Source organism: Myotis yumanensis, unplaced genomic scaffold, assembly GCF_028538775.1.
Source record: "Myotis yumanensis isolate MYYU_CA2020_CCGP unplaced genomic scaffold, mMyoYum1.0.hap1 SCAF_1, whole genome shotgun sequence".
Taxonomy (NCBI): domain Eukaryota; kingdom Metazoa; phylum Chordata; class Mammalia; order Chiroptera; family Vespertilionidae; genus Myotis; species Myotis yumanensis.
In genome coordinates this window covers 38,600,049-38,621,205 of record NW_027223752.1, presented here as the reverse complement: position 1 = coordinate 38,621,205, position 21,157 = coordinate 38,600,049, and the positions used below count along the sequence as shown (strand labels likewise).

Below are 21,157 nucleotides of genomic sequence, written 5' to 3'. Positions count from 1 at the left end.
AAAGACTTTCTCTTTGATATCCATTGGGTCTACAGCAAATATAAAGCATGATCAAAACATGCACCCTAAAAAGAAGTATATCACCTAAACATTATGATAAATGTACAAGCAAACTATGTTGATGGATGCTTTAAATCCTTCAATAACTTGTTGCTGCTTTTACAATAATCCGAACTCCTTACCACAACCTGCCTGCCTCTACAGTGTCACCTTGTGCTTCTCTGTCTTTGTTCTCTGTACTCTAGTCAAAGAAACTTTTCTTTCTTCAAAAATGTCATATTCCCTCACCTGGGGGTCTCCAAACATAATGTGTAAAACACTCTCCCTAATCCACCAACCACTCCTTTTTTGTGTATGCATCTAATTCCTATTAATCTTGCAGGTCTGGGCTTAACTGTCACCTCCTCAGACACTTCCCCTAACTATGTCCATCCTTGAATAGGTTAAGACCCTTGTTTTATAGTATGAGTAACTGGTCCAAGAAATGCTGAGGAAATGGTGCAGAAGGCAGTGAGGATTAAGTTAGAGAAAGGCTGTTGTGGCCATGATGTATTGAAAGCTACGAAGATTCAGGAATGGGAGCCACGAGATAAAAAAGAAGAGAAGGTAAGAATGCAGTCATTAAAGAGAAAAATAGATAAGTATATTGACAGGACTAAGTGAATCACATTAATAAGGGGACACTCAAGTGAAGACCTGCAAACTCTGCAAAAATACAGGACGTCCAAAAATATATATATACACACTTTCACAGCTGATAACTCAATTTTGAAAATGAAATGTACTTTAATGAACACTGCCTTTATAATTATTCAAAGTGTGTGTATAGATTTTGGGGACATCTTACAGAACAGAGTGAATGGTCATATCTTCCAAAATTATTTTCTAAAAGTGACTCTTTTCCAACCATTTTTATGATAATACGTGACGATGAAATTGTTAAGGATATAATTTTTAAAACTGGCAAAGCAAGTGTGTGAGGCATGTGGAGAAAGTGGTCAAAGAGTAGCTCTATTTTTGTAGGTTTTTTCCCTCTTTTCCCAGCCCTTCGACCTAGTGCCCACTTTCGGGCTCACTTTCCTAATATTACAACTTGGCTGTGCTGAGGTTCCCAGAGCTGCCATGGTCCAGGACCATATACTAGTTCCTAAGGTCCCATTGTTTCTTTTCCAGTGTTCCAAAAAATCCACCCTTATATTAAACCTCCCACCATTTGAGGTCCCTTGAGTCTCTTTTCTTTGCAACTGAAATAAATTCCTAACCTAAGAGCTGCAGTTAGCCCTCATTACAAGATTTCCTACATCGCTCAATGCTGATCACTCCAATCATTATCTTTTGTCTAATGCCTTATACTATTATTTGTAGAGCATATTACTATTTGAAATTATGTATATATGCTTAAAGCTTTAATGTATGCTTAACATACACGAAGAGCATAAATGAACAGTCCTAGTGATATAACTTTATCTTATTCACTGACAGACTCCAGTACATGGAGATGGTATTTCCTAATTATGATTAATTTCTTTACCAATACAGGTAACGTTGTCTTTAAATAGATATGCTTTTATTAAACTTAATTGTTAGATGTCAATATTGAACACAAGAAATACAACTGGTTTTAAAATTCCAGCAGGATTCTATTTGGGTAAAAATTTCTGCTAGTCTAGATGTAATTATTATAAAATTATTGTTGCACAAGCTCCTGTCATCTAGGCCTCTTCTTCACTGTGGCCAAAGCAACTGCAATATCTGCAAAGGCTCAAACAACAACTTTTGAGTATGGCCACTTATAACTCATCCTATGGGAAGGTAACTGAAAATGCTGATTTTTACTGACACAATGACCTAAACACAAGCAAATCACCGTGAAAACTAACATCTTCTTGAAAAACGCACACCAGGCATTTAATTATAGAGTCCATATTTGTGTCTGCAGTGCTGACCAAGTGAACACTCAGACTCACAAGACTGTTATAGACTATGCTTGTTCTCAGTAGACTCCGAGGATGTAGGGCAGAAATCACTGTTTATCAGTGGGGCCGCATCAGGCATCTTCTTCCACAGGCTTTGACCTCATAACTGTCTGTGCAGAGGTCCACAGAGCTGTGCTGCTTGTGCTCTTTCCTCCAGGGGGCAACTCAGAAGTGTAAAAATGAGACTCAATTAGCAGGTACTGAAACCATCTAGACTGAAAGGCCTTAAAACTAAAATTGTCTAACTTCACACTCAGCTTGTACACTCAGAACTGAAACCATAACTTACTATGTTAACGTGGCTTTGTGCTAGGCCTCTGTTGTCCTTAGCGTGGCTTTACTTTTCCAGGACTCCATGCCCATGCCCAGAAAAATGGCTTGATTTCTCATTATAGGAACTTCCCAAAGACTGATCAACTCTTAAGTAGAAAGTATCAACAGGCAGTTTACACCTAAAGATTCTTTGAATCCGATGCCTCAAAATCTTCGCCTTGTTTCCACCAATCCTGGACTATTATTTCATGAGTCTTAATCCTTACCCAATCCTAATAAAACCCATTCCCCAGCCCTTCCCTTTGAAAGACCCATCATAAATCAAACTTCCAGTTCCCAATAAAGTCTCTCCTTTTCTATTCTGAGAAACAGCCAAATATTTGTAAGATAGTGTTCTCCCTTGTAATGGCCAACAATAAACTCAGCTCAGCTTTGTCTTATCAACATGTTGTTTTGGTAATGTTTGGGGATCTAGGTTTTGATACCTTATGCTCCACCTAATCCAAACCTGTAATAATAACACAGGCATAGCTTTCAGAGTCCACAGGGATATGCTCACGCTTGTATTATTCAGGAATTCTTAACTATGATGTCTTCATCAGGTCATTTATAGTTCATTAAAAGTTCTTCTCATTCCATATGCAATTTCCTGATCAGAGGTATTTTTAAAGTATGCCTAACATTGCCTAGAAGCATAGATAACATATTTCCTTCATCAGTTACCTGGGAGAAAAGGAAGACAGTTGACTAAAGGTAAAATTCTCATGCAGACAGAGAAATGCTTTTGTTAACCCTTTATCCACAATGCCTAAAAAACAGATTTCTTCAAGTTGAAGGATTCCAATATAAAGATAATCATGTTTCTTGTCAGTTAGTATTTGTTATGTGAAAGCATAAATTAAATCATGGAATAAAATAAAGTCATAAAAAGACCAAATGGAGTAGGAATGGAAGTTTAGAAACTCCTTCAAAGAAGAGTGAGGAAATGATATATCCTCGAGCATAGGAATAAAGACTATGTAGAAAACAGTAAAGAGCAATTTCTATGCGAGTACCCATAGCTAGTTAAGGGAAAAATAAGTAAATAATACTCATAATATACAGATTGCAATATATTTCCACCTTCTTTGCCTCTGTATCAAAATCATTACCTAATGCTTAACAATAGGAAGCATTCATCATGCAGGAAGGTCAGTACAGATAAAAATCTCTATTCATGTATAGAAAAAATAAAATAAAGGAATCTCATTGCTGTATTCATTGCTTGTTACTTCCTACCCTCCCAGAGCTAATTCCCTCAGTTAGACAGACTGCTTTGTCTCTGTGGAAAACTCATGCAAAAGAATATATTCTTGGAATATAACCAAATTTTTCAAATATAAGAAAGATATCTATTTATTACCCATCCTATCTATTTATTACCCATTCAATACCATCCATCTGCACCTGGAATAGAACTTAACAGCTCAGACCATTGCCACCATGTTCCAATTTGAAACCTGTAGCTGACTCTTACCCATTCTCCAATCCTTTCCCCATCTCCTCCCTCATGCTGACTCCTCTTTTACTTACAATCTTTTATTCACAATCTTGAATAGTGTGTCAGCAAATAAATTTTTCTCTCAAACTAGAAGGTAGGTACATTTGAGTTTAGTGATTGTGCCTTTTTTCATCTTTGTATTCATTTGTCCACAATGCTTTACACTTCCAATGGGAGATCCCAGCGTGGGGACCTAAATAAACCCTGAGGCAATCCCTAAACATACAGAAAGAATATATATATTAGAGAATAAGAATATTAACGGAAAGGAACTCATGAAAAGAGAGGTGAACATGGTGGCCAAAGGATAATGCCCTATTGTCTACAAGAAGGAGACACTTAGATAAAAGTCTAACAAAATATGTATAAGATGTATATGAGGAAAACTACAAAACTCTGATGAGAGAAATCAAAGAACTAAATAAATGGAGTTATGTTTCATGTTCATAGTCAGAAATACTCAATTTAGCAAAATGTCAGTTCTTCTCAACTTGATCTATAGCTACAACATAATCCAAATCAAAATTTCAGCAAGTTATTTTGTGTTTGGTGATAAACTAATTCTAGATTTTATATGGAGAGGAAAAAATTGTGAAGAGTAGCCAACACAATACTGAAGAAGATAAAAGTCAAATGACAGACAGTACCTGTTATAAAGCTACAGTGATCAAGACAGTAAGGTATCAGTGAAAGAATAGACAAATAGATTAGTGGAACAGAATAGAGAGCCCAGAAATAGACCCATATAAATATAGTCAACTAATCTTTGACAAAGGAGTAAATGCAATACAATGGAGCAAAGGAAGTCTTTCAACAAAAGGTGCTGGGATAATTAGACATCTAAATGCAAAAAAAAAAAAAAAAGATGAATAGAGGCATAGACTTTACACCCTTCATGACAATTAACTCAATATGGATCATAAACCTAAATGTAAAACAAAAAACTATAAAACATTTAGAAGATAACATTGGAGAAAATCTAGGTGACCTTGGGTATGGCGATTATATTTCAGATATAACATCAAAGGCACAATCCATAAAAGAAAAAAATTAATAAACTGGCCTTCATTAAAATTTAAAACCCTGTTTTGTGAAAGACACTGTCAAGAAAATGAGCCTATACAGCATGGTTGAGTGTCAACCTATGAACCAGGAGGTCACAGTTCAATTCCCAGTCAGGGCACGTGCCCGAGTTGCGGGTTCGATCCCCAGTGTGGGGTGTGAGGAGGCAGCCAATCAATAATTCTCTCTCATAATTGATGTTTCTATTTCTCTCTCCCTTCCTCTCTAAGAGCAATAAAAAATATACTTAAAAAAGAAAATGAGAAGACAAGCCGAGACTTGGAGAAACATTTGCAAAAGATATATCTGATAAAGGGCTATTATACAAAATATACAAAGAGTTAAAACTTGACAATAAGAAAATTAACAACATAATTACAAAGTGAGCAAAAGATCTAAACAGACACATGACAAAGACAATATTCATCACAAATAAGCATATGAAAATATGTCCAACCTTATATATCATTAGGGAATTACAACTTAAAACAGCAGTGAGATATCACTACACCTCTATTACAATGGCCAAAATCCAGACACTGGCAACATCAAATGCTGGTGAGGATGTGGGCCAATAGGAGCTCTCATTCATTGTTTGTGGAATACAAAATGGTACACCCATTTTGAAAGATACTTTGGCAGTTTCTGAACATATTCCTGATATTTACCAAAATGAATTGATAACTTATGCCCACACAAAAACCTGCACACAGATGTTTATAGCAGCTAATTTATAGCTACTAAAACTTGAAAGCAATTAAGATATCCTTCAGTAGGTAATTGGATGAATAAACTGAACAAATTGTGGTACATCCAGACAAAGAAATATTATTCAGTAGTTTTTCTTTTTAATGAGTTCATAACCATGAAAAGACATGGAAGAACCTTAAATGCATATTACTAAGTGAAGAAGCCAATCTGAAAAGGCTACATACTGTATGATTCCAACTATATGACATTCTGGAAAAGGAAGAACTATGGAGACAGTAAAAGGATCAGGTGGTTGCCGAAGCCGGTTTGGCTCAGTGGATCGAGCGTCGGCCTGCGGACTGGAGGGTCCCAGGTTCGATTCCGGTCAAGGGCATGTACCTGGGTTGCGGGCACATCCCCAGTGGGGAGTGTGCGGGAGGCAGCTGATCGGTGTTTCTCTCTCATCGATGTTTCTGGCTCTCTGTCTCTCTCCCTTCCTCTCTGTAGGAAATCAATAAAATATATTTAAAAAAAAAAAAAAGGATCAGGTGGTTCTAAGGTTCAGGGGACAAAGAATCAATAAGTAGAACACAGATGATTTTTAGGGCAATGAAAGTACTCTGTACATTAATATAATGATGGATACATATCATTAAGCACTTGTCAAAACCCAAAGACTGTACAACACCAATGTAAACAATGTACTTTGGGTGATAATGATGTGCCAATGTAGGTTCAATTGTAATAAATAGATGTGGTGGAGGATGTTGATAATGAGAGAAGTTACGAATGTATGGGGGCAAACTCTGTATGGGAAGTCTCTATACTTTGCTTTTAATTTTGCTGTGAACCTAAAATTGCCCTTAAATATAAAGTTTCTTACCAGCTAGGCAAATTCACTGATAAGAAAAATCAATCAATTCCAAGGTGGACTGGGCAGTGTTTCTATGGATTCAATAAGATTAAAACTAGAAAAACTAAAAAAAAAGTACATAATTCCTACCTATACCACTCCAACATTGTTTTTATTTATATATAAGCTTTAATGGAAAAAAATGGCAATCAAATTGTATTGAATGGCAATTTCTAACACTATTTTGAAAGAGGGTCTAAGATTCAATGAAAGGGACAAAAAGATTCTAGGCTGACAAAAGTCATTAAAATCTACAAGCATAATTAGCTTCTTTGAGTTACAATTCTTATTTTGATGATTAGATAAGAAATAAAAATGTACAATGTAAACACGAAGTGATGCAGGTAGACACTTGACCAGCATAATTCATTTAAAATTTTTAAAATTATTAATAAGTCAGTCAGAGAAACACAAATACCATGTGATCTCACTTAGATGTGGAATCTAATGAACAAAAGAAACTGACAAACATAATAGAAACAGCGGCATGGACATATGGAACAGACCAACAGCTGTTAGAGGGGAGATGGGAGGGGGGACTGGATGAAAGAAGGTAAAGGGGTTAGCCAGAGAACATATAAGATGTCCCCAAAAAATGTGTGCACACACTTTGAATAATTATAAAGGCAATGTTTATTAAAATACATTTCATTTTCAAAACTGAGCCATCAGCTGTTAAAGTGTGTATACATTTGGGGGGGACACCCTGTATATGCACATCCCATAGATCACAGACAATAGTGTGGTGTTGGTCAGAGGGAAGAGAGAACAAGGGCTGAGTGTAATGGGCAAAGAGGGGTGAGGAGGATGGGGACATCTGCAATAGTGTAAATGGTTTTTAAAAAGAAAATTACTTACCATCAGCTTTTCTGAAAATTAGAAATATTTTTATGTATTTCCACTCTGCAGTCACTGACTGACCCATTTATTTTGCCTCCTGAAACAATGCATGAGGAGTGATGTTTTTCCCAGTTGCCACTTGTACTGACCTAGTTTGTCATGTTTACCACTTACAGATACCACTCATTGTCCTCTGAATTCCCCAAGTATGTTTTCTAAGCCCAATTATGCTACCAAACAGCCTGTTACCTGCAGCTTCCCCATCTTGTTCTGATGTGCTCTAACTCGCCTCTCTCTCCTCTCCCAGAAATCACGCTTTCTGGACTTCCCAGAGCTGTCTTCAAATGCACTCCATGAGGCAGCTTGTTTCTATTGCTTGGATGCAGAGTGACAACATCTTTTACCCTGTTATGGTTTCGAGGAAATCTGCATTACTTCTTTTCAAACAGAATGCTTTTCTTTAATGGACGCTGTCTTCCCTGCCTCCCAGTTCTCTTTTTTAAAAAGTCACATATCCAGTTCATGAATTCCTGGTAAATCAAATTACCTTCAGCGGGCACAGCAATTGAGACAGTCTTGAAAATAAAGAGTGTTATTAAGGCCTCTAAGTCATTGTGGACCTGCATCATGTTAAAGGATCACACTGTGGTTTTCAGACTCACCCTCGCCTTTTCCCAAGCCACCATTAGCTCACTTCCTCACTGTTAAGTTCTAGTTTGTTTTATGTCATTGTACAATTTCCTAAACCTTGCTGACACTTCATTGCTTTAAGTCAATGAGTCACCACTAAGTACTCAGAGCACAAACAGGATCACCAAGGAGATGGACCACATTCTGCACCATCACAGGGCTTATCATCAAGCTGAAGAAAGAAACAGACAGAAATGAAATAATAATATCCCCTCAGACAGGAAGTTCTTCAAGCAAAATTCATTCGTCTCTTTTCCCATTTATTCCTCATAATTACCTTGTGATATAAGTCAGTCAGGCATTCCTTCTCTTTTTGTACAATTAGGACTGACAGCCAGAGAAACCATTCACAACAAATATGTCCTCGAGAAGGCATAACACCAAGATCACCAGACAACTGGTACAGTGCTCATGAACACACATAAAGAAACAAAACAAAAGTAATTTCAATATGTGAATGTACACATGAGTAAAGATAAAATATGGTGAAGATATTCATTAGAGTTGCTTGGGGATAATGTAAGAAGGCTTCCTATAAAAAGTATGTTCCAGAAAGTTGGATATTATGTAATAGATAATGAAGAGGCAACCTACAGGAACTGAACTAAAAATAGATGGCCAAAAACATATAAAATTGTATCAGCAAAGAAACTGGTAGACATGTGGATAACACTAAATAAATACTGCAATTAAATAAGACAATAATATAATAACTAAAAAGAGAAAGTTAAAAACAATGTGGAACCAAAGTACAAAACAATAAAAATTTGAAAGATGAGAAAATGAACAGAGGTCCTTGAATTATTGAGGAGAAGAGAAAAAACAACAATAAGTCAAATATTGATGTGAAAATACTGGTCCTGGTGTTAAGAGTAATCAATTAGAAAAACTTCCAAACCAGTGGGGAGACCCAGGAGATTAAAGAAAACTTCAATCAACCCAAAACATAACAGAGAGGAAGAAAACTAAAATCAAAAACACAGAGAAAAGCAAAGAAAAAGCAGTTTAAAATGGAAAATAATATACCCTATAAGTAAATTAAAGTGTGATTCATCTCAGTAAATTTACATAGATTAAATTTCCCAATTAGAGAGATTTTCAAAATCTATAGACTATTTATAAAAAATACAGCTACAGTATAATAATCCAGAATGGTAAAAAGTTAACGGATAGAAATATATGCCAAATTGAATTCAGTTTTTTTTCCTTTATTGATTACGGTATTACAAATGTGTCCTCACCCCCCTCCATTGTCCCCCCATCCCCCTAATAGTATCAAGCCAATAGACCTTAAGCAAAAAAAGAAAAAAAAAACATTATTAGGTACAAAGAAACTTAGAAAATAATATTGAGGATACCTCCCATAACATAGAGCAAAAAGATAAAATATTGAGAAATGGAAAAGGAGAACAAAAACCAAGGAAATTATAGGACTAGTCCAGTAGGTACAATATCCAAATAAAAGGATTGCTGGGAGAAAAAAAACTGAGAAAAAGGGGGAGAAGGTGAACAACATAAGAAGAAATCAAGACATGCTCTTTCCAGATTGAAAAGACCACCCAGTCAGTGCTCAGGAAAACTAATGAAAATGGATGCACACGAAGGCATTTCATGAGTAAGTTACAGAACTCTGCGACAGAAAAGATACACCAAACTTTTAGAAAGAGAAAATAGGTCAGGTGTAAAGGATCAGCAATCACAATGGCTTCGAGTTGCTTAACAGAATTATTAGAAGGTAGACTGCAGTGGCATTATGACTTGCAAAATTATGAAGAGAAATGATCTCTAGCCTGGAATATTATAGCTAGCTAAACTGTCAATATGGTGGGAGGGTAGAAAGAAGAGATATTCGTTTAAGAAAATGATGTTGATAGAATATTGTTTACATTATTATAATAAGGAGAGATTTAGACAATTGATAGATTAGTGACAAGCAAATGATAAAAACAGACAGTTAGCAACTCTCAGGAAAATGGAAAGTACATAAAAGGAAAAGTAACCAGAGCATTATAGCTGAAATGTAGTTATAAGTAGCATATTTGTAATCTTAATGATATAAAAACCTACTATCCATTGAACCAAAAGGATAAATCTATATTGTGAGAAGGGGGTGATGGAAATAGTGCATGTATATAGTGAGAACAGGAGGGGAAAGGAGGTTAAAACCTCAAATTGCATAGTGATAAGTCAAAGACAAGACCTAAAACTGAAAAGCCAAGAGGTAGGTACATAATCTTACTGTTTGGTGACAAAGAAAGCAAATAATAAAAGAATCCTCCAAACAATTTAAAGTAGCTTCCTCTAGCTTCTGCTCTTTTATAAAACCAAATATTGCCAATTAGTCTTCATAGAGGTTCTACCAATTTATACTCCCTGGAGCAATGTATGAGAGTGCCCACACCACCACTTTATCAACTCAAGTCCCCTGGGAGTGAGGCCAAGTCAGGGTTAGATGTGCACGAATTTTACTGACATAAATGCCTGGGAAGGATCAAGGGAGGAGGGAGAACCACGGTGCAGTTCTGACACCTGTAAGAAGGGAAGGAACAATTGGGTAGCAACAGCCTCAGACTACAGTACCCGTTAAGGGGAAGTCCAGAGCAAAAACTGCTCAACAGGGAGTTCTACAATGATCAGGAATAGGTGAATTATAATATACCCCCATCCTTAGTCACTGGGGAAATTCCTAGCCTTGGGGAAATGTGGCTGCAGTGTGTGAACCTCAGCAGATCAGAAAATTCAGCAGCTGTCCTCAACTGTGTTCAGTGGTGTGTTGGTAAATGATGAACAACCGGTTCTACAGCAAGTTAAAAAAAGGTCTGTATTTGTAGCATTTGCAGCTTTCTGGGTGTAAATATTCCACTCTGGGCAGTTTCAAGCCACCAGTGTGCCAGGGTGATGACTCACTGGATGCTGAGTTTGAAAGCTGCTAACAACTGGCTTTCCCAAACCAGAGCCGGGTCCTGCAGGACACTAGGCATGCTCCACACAGCAGTTCTCCTGCAGGGAGATGTGAGCAGTGCACCCCTTCCACAGTGCTCACCAGCCTCGAGTGTTAGCAGCCGTTTGATCTTAACAATGTGATTACTAAAAATAGTATGTCAGTGGCATTTTTTATTTTACTTTGTATGTTCCTTCATATGAATGAGGCTGAGGACCTTCTGATGTATTTATATATTATACCAAATGCATTTATTATGTAATGTATTTAATGTATTTTCTTTCCTATGAATTGAATCAATCCTTTGATTATTTTTTGAAATCTTTATGTCTATGTTCTAAATAACTGAAATCTGGATGTATTAATTTTAATATATTAATCCATTTAGTGAGTTTAATATAAATTCTGCTTATTATCTCCTTATCACATGATTAACATTTTAAAACCAATTCCTCTCAACCCTTTCCAGAAGGTAAACTGGAAAGAAATAATTGTACCTTTAATTGCTTGATATAGGTAAAATCCCTAGTTAGGAAATAAATTACTATGATTCCTTTTTCACCATAATTTTTAAACTAACAATTACATGTACAGTATCAAGATATAATGTCTATATGCAACATTCAGGCAAAATGGGTTTTTAAATATACTTAAAGTTGATTGAAAATAGAAAATTTTATGGGGGGGAAAGTCACTGAAGAAAAGTTTAGATCTACCTCCCAACACACATAGAATAACAACAGCAACAACAACAACACAGTGGAGAGTTTTCCATTTGACAGTCTTCAAGGACAGAATAGAATCTTCAGGGAAATTAAGTTTGTAACATCATTATGAACACATTTTAATAACAGATATATTCTATATTGGCTCATTTATATATTATTAGTTGAGACAACTGGTTGCATCGCATTAGCTTGGTGTAGCAAGTTGAAATTATCCACTATTAAATTAGAAGCTAAGAAACTCCGGATGAAATTGTTTGAAGATATACATGTTTTAAGTATTTTTGTTGTGCAGATAACACTGAATTAGCAGAATCTCTAATTAGACAAGATATCAGAAGACATCTAATACAGTCTCTCACTGGAAATAAACTTAGATACATTTACAGAAAAAGCTATAAAGAAACCAAAAAGGCAAAAATTCAAAACTACTTTGCCACAAAAGTTTTCTTCTTATGTTAATCCAACCACTGCTACTATGTATATCTAGTATATATGGTAACAAAAGAGCTATGGATATATGGAGTTTTAAAATGCTACAGTTTTCTAAAGTAAATACATGTATTTAATCAACTTTCAATCAATTATCCATTTTGTGAACTGTATTTGACTCCAATGTTGCTGTTTTTCTTCTGCTCCACCTCTTCCAACCACAGCCTCCAATTCTCCCAACCACAACTTCCAACCTCAGCCATTTTCCTAGTTATTAGTCGTTTCAACCAGAAATCAAGTGGAAAAAGCAGATAAAAACTCATTGGTAGCTAAAAAGAAGTTTTGATTATCTACAAGTTCCTTTTATCTTAATTTTCTCAAAACATGATCCATCGTGTTAAAAATAAAAAGAAGAAACTTACCTCATCCACATTTTCAAAGGCATTGATGATGTCATAAGGTAAACAAGACAACAGATCGATCACAAACCAAGTTTTTAAGTAGTTCATCCTTATCAACTTGGGGTCAGAAATGACCTCTCCACCAGGTCCCACAAAGGTCGTGTGAAAATTTAAAACAATATCGACCAGAAAAATAACGTCCACCACACTGTCCAGCACCAACCAGGCTATGTTGTTCTGCTTCGTTTTGAAGGAAACATTATAAGGAACCATAATGGCGGTGTAAAAGGTAAGAATTAAAATCACCCAATCCCAAGTAGTTTTAAAAGCACAGTAGTGTAAAATAATGTGTGGTGGCGTCTTTGGTGCCTCTTGCTTATACTGAGGAAGGATATCTGATCCCAGCTGAAGAACCTAAAAAAGAGAGAAAATGCACATATAAGTAATGTGGACATCTTTGCACAGTCAGTAATGAATTCAAACTTACTGGCAGTCAAACCACAGCCCATTATCATGACTTCTGGTTTCAAGGCCAGTCACGCCCTATAATTCCATCTCCTTCTTCTCCTGAGTTTTACCAAAGTTTGTTCAAAGGAAGTCATCCCAAGTCCAATCCTTCTACCAAAGTTGATCTGACTGCTGCTCCATCCAGCTTTTTCTCCAGTGGCCAACTATTGATGCACAAATTCGGGCACCATATGCAGAGGGTAAGAGACCCAATAAAGAGGTAGACCACTCCAGATGGTAGGTGACAGTTTTAATAAGCAAGGGAACTTCTGCACAAGGATCATCTTGGGTGATTGTAGATGAGTAGGTCTCTACACCTACCCACCAGAATCTTGAACGTTTACATGTAGACCTGCACTGGGCTCAGTCATGCATGCTGTACTGATGGTCTTACACAGAGCTCTCTCAAGACTATGTCCTTGAAAATGGCTCCCACTGTGAGAAGGGTGGACAGAGCATACATTCCAAGGACAGGGGAAGGGGACCAATTGCCCAGGTCCAGCTGAAGGGTCAAACAGTTATCACTTCTTCTCAGAGCAAGAGTGGAGGTCTGGGAAGCCTTGGGCATGGTAACAGGATTTAACATTGCTTTCCAGAACCTGGAATTTGGAAATTGTGAAAAGGAGTTGAAGCTCATTTCTTCCTTCTACTATTAATAGAAGTTCAAACATCCCACAGAGCTCTAACAGTGTTGCGGGCCCTACATGATTTGCTAACAGAAAGACAAATCCACCCTGCTTGGTACCCAGGAATAATGTAGGATGTATCCTCTAAAGATGGAATGGGATCACTTCTGAGTTCAGTATTTCTTAATCTGGTTACAAACTAGAATCATCTGAAGAAATTTAAAAGCACAGTATACTCATACCTATACCCCACCCCAGAAAATAATTGTTAATCTTGTGTGGGTTTTCAGAACCTTTCCAAGTGATTATAATTTACAGTCCAAAGTAAACCATTATCTTCTATTTCTTTAGACATTCAGAACCACATTCTTCAGACAGTGACTTGCATATATAAAGTGATTCCAAAATGCTATGAAGAGAGGGAGGAGGAGAAAAAAAAAGAAGAGGAAGAGGAAAAAGAATGGCAACAACAACTAAAGGGGTATATGCTTAAGCTTTGATCTTTCTCACATACAGAGCATTACTTTAATCTTAACTCCCTTACTGGGGCTTTTTTATAAACCAGTTCAGTAACAACTCTTTATTCTCATTTTTACTTTCCTAAGCAATAAGCCTTAGGTGGAGGGTAGATAAAATAAAGTTTTCTGGTGTATTTTTGTACCAATACAGATACATTCTTTCTCTCTGAATAGCTGAGTGTTCACGCTAATGGAGTCAGGACCATGGACAGTGGTATGTTTGCCTCTACCTAGTATAAAAGGGAGAAGCTGAAGCCAATCAGCAGGATGTCAGTGCATCTAGAAAACTGAAGACCAGCTCCAAATTTAGAGGTCCCAGTGGAGTTAAGATAAAATGTAAATGTCTTGGGGAAAGTAAAGCAGCTGTTGAAATACAACAGCAAGTCCAAATACTCTGGTTGAGCAAATTATAAGATCCTGAGAACACCTGGAAAGACAATATCCTTGTGCTAACTTGGTGCTTGTTCTGGGTCAGTCTTTGGAGAGCTGACTAGATATATTGAGAACCTTGTTTTTCTTGTATGTTCTCTGAAACCAAGGCTAAGTCCTGACAGAAAGTAGTTTTGTTTCTGAATCAGGTTTGTGAATTAGGGATGACTGATAAAGAAACTAACAATAACCAAAAGAGCAAAGCAAAAAAAATCAGATGAGAAGAAACTAGAATGAGAGTTCCTCAAAAATAAAAGTAAAAATGATGAGCTGTCAACGGAAGAGAAACTTTCCACTTGATGTAGACAGAAAAAAAAATCATGAGTGATTCGGGTGTTAATGTAGAAAATTTTCCTCTTCCTCTTCATGGTCCCTTTCCTCTTGTTCTTGTCCAATGTGTTAACAAAAAAAGGAAAGCTCTAAAATAGGGTGTAGTTAAGACCCAGAAAGAATCTTGACTATAAAAGTCAGCAGTCACAGAAACAAACTCCTACACTTCAGCTTGATTTGTAGAAAGAAACAGACAACTCAAGGCCAAAAAAAAAGTTGCTTCAAAAATGAGTAGTACTTAGTAACAAGCATTATTGAAAAAGGAAGTTGTATCTAATTATCTACTTTAAATCTTGTACCAATTGCATATCATATTTTTTAAAATATTGTGATGATTATTACTAGTTAATATTTAGTGATAAGTCTTATTTGGGCTTTTATAAACATGTCCGCTCATAAAAGTATGACTCTCTCCCCAAGCTAACAGGTCTATTTATAGCAGAAAACAATACAAGTCCCTCTGTCAGCTATAGTCCAAGAACAAGTGCAGAACCTTTAAATTCAAGGAACATAATTAATTCCTAACCCTCTCCAAACCAAACTAATATCTTTAGCTAGTGAAGAAAGTTACTCCTGTGCACTTCAACTCACCTTTCTCCAGCAGAACAAACTGATGAACACACACATTTAATTTCTCTTTTCTCAGTTATCTCAGAATATTTTGTGAATCCCCAGTAAATGCTCAGCATAGTTTTGGTACCTTGAACAGCTTTTTTGGCATCTTTCACATCAGAAAGACAAATGATGATTACAGAAGACATGTGAACAACAAACCTTTGAGCTGCTCCGGAGTTCTGTGCTCATTCCTTTTCTCTCTGGTTTCAATACACTGACTCTGAGTAACATGGTCTAATCCTTGGCTTTGGCAGCCAGATCTGTGAAGGTGACACTGAGGCCTACAATGCAAACCCAAATATCCCTCTGCGGCCTGACCCATAAATCTCCACTCAGATTTCCTGTCAGGCACTTCAAACTGAGTATGTTCAAAACTGAACTCATTATCATTACCTCCAAACCTTCTCTTCCTCCTCTTATGTTTACCATTCTATTAACCAACAGCACTCACTCTCTACCTAGTTGTCCACACTAAAAACACAGAGTTGACCTGGACTCATCTCCTTATTTCACATTCAATTCTAATCTATCAACAAACATGTTGACTCTGATCTTGATGTGTCTGCAATCTGCCCACTTCTGCTCCGGGATCCCTTGATTAAAGCCATGGTCATCCCACCTGAATGTCCACTAGAAACTCTTAACTGGTTTCCCTCTCTACCCATTCATCACAGAGCCACTAGGTCAAGCAGAGGTTCTTAAACATTTTTGTGCCATGGATCTCTTTGGGCAATCTGGTGAAATCTATGGACCTCTTCTTAGAATAACCTTTCTAAATTAATGCAATAAAAATATGGGATTGCAAAGGAAACCATTGGGACCAATCTCCCATTAAGAGGTTTCTCTGAAGCATGAATGCAGTCATGTCACTTCCCTGGCATATGGGACACCAACCACCACTGTTTCACTATATACCACCTTAACCTTTCCTTCCCCTCCTAACTTCACCCACACTGAAGTCACTCTCAAAGTCATCGCACTATCTCATTTTGAGCCTTTGCATATGCTGGCCTCTCTTTACCTGCCTCTTATATTTTTCCTTCAAGATTCACTCAGCCCAGCTATCATCTCATTCAGGTAGCCCTCTCCAGAGCCCCGCATGTGCTCCCACTGCACCTGTCATAACATTTATCACATTCCATTACCGGATTCCTCTGCTAGGTTTTTAGCTCCTTGATGATAGAGCCCATTGCTTATTTCATACCTACCTCCTTTGCAGAGTACCAAGTTTAGAGCAAACCCTCAATACGTGTGTGCTGCATCCATAAATGGATGAATGCATGAACTCCCTATCTCATTTGCTCAAAGGACACTTCACACTCCACAGACATCACCTGGGATGTCATGAACTGCTTTCCAATTTCAAAAGTAAGACAAAATAAAAAGAAATATCTGAAATTTCTATAACTCTGTAAGGGAATTATAAATTATCAGATAAGCGTTTGTAAAATAATAGCCAAAAATATCAATACTGAATCATTTGGGAAGGGGGTAATGTACCACCACCACCACCTTGGAAAGCAAAGTTAGTCTCACACTTACTTCAGCTAATCTTGAATGCTTGTGGACCACCTCTGTTTTATTCATTGGTGTGAGCTGCTGCAAAACACTTCGGCTATTTGTCAAAGCCCGTGTCAATCGGGCAAATTTGGTCCAACCTTAAAAATAAGAAGAGAGTCTGTTTTTCACACATAATCAACATTCTTGATAAAATTCAAATGATCTCAGAAATAGCATAATATCAAGAACTAATGACAAGTATCAACCAAAAGTATTTTACTTCTATATAGACTCATCATATATTTCAAGTGAGGCTGTAAAGTAATAAGTAATTTTTATGTGTGACCTTTGTGTTTTGCTCATATCTATAATACAGTCCCAGTAGCCAACGTGGCTAGCTGTCCACAAAATTCTGTGCTCCCCTTGCATTGTATAGGATTGGTTTTGCTTTGTTGGGCAAAAGTGACAAGAAAGTCTTTAGATCATAGTAACTATATGTGGGCAAAATATGTATTCAAATATTTCCTTGTGGTCACTTCTCTTTCTTACATCAACTGAATACTATAATTGCACTGAATATTTTTTAGAAACTTCCAAGTCAATCTTATACTACTTATTGAAGTTTCATATTTCTAAGACAGGTGACGTCATACCCCTTGGTACATCTGAGTATTGGATTAAAAGACCAGCCTATTTTCAACCCCTGTGTATAATAATGTTCATCCAGAAAATACTTTGGAAAAAACATTGAGGATATAATGAAGGAATAAGTTCAATGACACATGGAAGAATACAAATTATCAAATGGTATGTGTTCCCCCATTTCCTAGGTTTAAGGCTTTTTTTGTAATCCTCATTCCTAAATAGTCATCATTTTTCTCGAGACCCCTTTACCAGCTGCCTCTCCTCACTTTCAGCAGATTACCTCATCAAATAAGTTACTGAAGAAACAAAAGCAGTAAGAAACATGACAGTGTTCCAGTTCCCTTCCATCCCTCCACCTCTACACCCACCCACATGACACTGATTCTTGCCTCCACCTTTATCATCTCAGAAAATTAGGCATTTGCTTGTTCCTGATCATTCATATGTTCTATTCATGCACATATCAGTGGTTTCTAGATTCTTCACTGTCACTAACAATGCCACTGTGAATTTCCTTAGGCCTATCCTTCTGTGCTCTTGGACACGTCTAGAACTGCTTATGATATTAGATAAATTAGTTCATTTGATCTGTCACCAACCCCCACGGTACAAACTCTGAAAAAGTTTAGCAGCCACACTGTCTAGGTCAGAGGGAAAAAAAACACATCAGCAGTTCTAACTTCTCCCAGAGATATATTTACTGATCTCACCTTTACAGAGACCTAACTGTGTGACTGATTATTCAGCACAGTTCGCTGATGTTACTTAGACGTGGTCGATACAGGATAATGTGAACAGACAGATGAATATGAAGAGCCTAATAGTTGCTCTGTAAGTTGTTCATGGTATTATGAGAACATTTGTTCTCCTAAAAGCTCAGGATGCCAACTCCTTCTTAATAAAACATTAGTTTAGCTCTATTGGGTTGCAATTAACCTCTATGTCATGGACTGCTTAATCTTAAAAATAAAAGGAAGTTGCAGAGGCAGTTAAATCAATCTACTGGACTGCAACACAAGATTCTAATCCATAAGAAAAAAAGCTTAGGTAAACAATTATACTCTTGGCCAAAGAGACTACATGGTATAATTACTCATATTTCATCTGTTCTTTCCTCTCTAAAGAAAACCATTGGCTTCCCACGGGGGAAGATTGCTATTTTTGCCCTTATTTTCACCCTACACAAAATTTTTGTCTCAATTATTGGCACAAAGATGCCATAACTATTTGGCACAGGACATTTCACACTGTAAGTGTTTTGGCAATTTTGGAATCTGTTTGAAAATACTATACAGTATAAATGGGCAGAGATTTGAGCCATCTCTTTTAGAACACATATGGCTAATCAACAGAATGGATTTCTTGGCTGTAATTTTCCCCCTTTGTATTATTATAAATGATGTATTGAGTACCACTGACTGATTACCTGAGCAACAGTTCCAAGACCTCAATACCAGGAACAAAAGATAACAAAAACACTTTGCCCCCTTGTATTATTTTCAGTAAATTCTGTTGATTCAAAACAGTAAAATTCTGTCAGAACCCATGTATTCTCAACTTGTGCTTGTTTTGGTTTGAGTTGTGTTTTTTGTTGTTGTTATTTTGTTTTGTTTGTTAAAAAGAAGAGCAGGGGGGAAATACCATTAAGGTGAAAAATTTGTAGGGAAAAATGGACATCTTTAAACCCAAACAATAAGTTTCCACTGGAAAGAATGAGTCAGCACAGTGCCATAGAGATGACATGGGATTGGAAATCCGTGAGACTTGGGTGTCAGGATCTTCAACAGTAAAATGAGATAAGAACAGTAGTTTCCAGAATTATAGAAATGTGTGATAAAGACTATAAAGTTCCTGCCACATTTTAACTACCTCCTCCAAACTGCTTTCCTTCCTCTCCAATGGTTTTTGCTACCATCCATCATGGTATAAATCAAAGGTATTGCTGCCATCACTCGGTGCCATTCATTTTAAAGGCAAAAATCAACTGAGCGTGAAGTTTTGGTGATCATAAAATTCATTCTGAAGAAGAGCTACACTCAAATTAGTTGGCTGCTGTCAGTTTATAGTTATTTTCCCAGATACCATTCAGAAATAAAATTCAGATTTAGCCAGTGTATTCAGTCTTTCAACCATATGTTTCTTGGTAAAAAGTACCAGAAGTAGGAGATTGATGTCAATCCAATCAATTCTGGCAAAACTTCAACAGACTCGGGCCCTTGTTTCAATCACAGCACCTTTTCACAATAAGAAGTAAAACTTGCTCTGGGATTAAAAGTTGCATTCTGGTTTGCCTGCATGTGGATGCACTTGTCTTTCTGCATCCCAAACCACTATTTCCTAAATCCTCGGTAAATACTCTCAACCTACTCTCTTGCAAGCATCCTCAATTCCCTGACCTTCTGATCCTGCTCCCTGATCCTTGAGCTCCCTGATTCTTTTCATCTTACTCACCTGACCAAATTCTAACTCTGGTTAAATCCAACTCTTCACCTTCTATATCTGTACACCTTTGACCTAACACGGGTGGAGTAAAACACATAATTATGTTCACAGATACTAGTGAAACTCATGACTACTGGCCTCAAGTAGACATTAGTACTACTCACAAACCTGATAGATTGCCTTTGCCCAATCTCTTCTCCACACTCACAGATTGTTCATACCTACTCCTTTCTCCTCACACCTTTAACACTTCCTCACTCCTTTCCCATCTTTGCTCTCAATTGATAATCATGAATCCTACATTACTGAGAAAATAGAAACAATCAGAAGAAAACTTCCGCTTTATACATGTGTGTGTCTGCCCCACCTATTAGGAGATGAGGGAAGGAACTCTGTATTTCCAGGACCTAGAATAGTGCTTGCTCAGTACCGTGTGCTCGACTTGTACTTTGGGTTTTTTTAATGAATAAAATAGATAAACAAGGAAAATAAAATAGTCCTAGAAGAGTCATGAAAAGGCTCATGTTAACACATTGCAGAGCAGTAGTTTTATTGCTAGCTTTACCCAGTGGCCAGAGAAGTTTCTATTGAACGAGTACAAAAAACATTTTACATAAATGTTAAAGGCACGCTTTAAAATTAAATACCCATTGCATTTTGAAGTCATTTATTACATGTTCTTACAAGCTAATATCTTTTTAAAGAATTCTCGTGATTGGGCCACAAGCCTTAGAACAGAAAACACAAGAATTCTTGTGATCTGTCTGCAATTTGTTAAGTAACTCTGTTTAACCCACGGCTGAATGAAAAGTAATCTTGTCTCCAACCTCAATTCTTTAGCCCCAAATCATTTTGCTATTATGGTCTTATCACAAAATCTCATTTGCTGTTTCCCAAAAGTTCCATGGTCCCCTTTACTCAACTTAAAAGGTTGAAGGATACAAATTTTGCCTAAGTTACAAAACTTGCTTTCGCATACTCTAGTTTTATAGCAATAGTAGGATGATTACTTCATGGCATAAATATTTTATCTCTGTTGAATCCTTCATATTAAATTTATAA

At 36.8% G+C, this 21,157-nt stretch overlaps 1 protein-coding gene across 1 annotated transcript in view; it reads right to left on the bottom strand.

Annotated features, from left to right (window-relative positions):
- The window catches only part of KCNH5 (potassium voltage-gated channel subfamily H member 5), a 255,555-nt gene that overhangs the window by 197,854 nt on the left and 36,544 nt on the right, over positions 1-21,157 (bottom strand). The window contains exons 5-6 of the mRNA XM_070418754.1: positions 17,051-17,166; positions 12,505-12,897 (exon numbers count right to left, since the gene is read on the bottom strand). Coding sequence (XP_070274855.1) covers positions 12,505-12,897; positions 17,051-17,166 — 509 coding nt within the window. The remainder of the gene's footprint in view (positions 1-12,504; positions 12,898-17,050; positions 17,167-21,157) is intronic.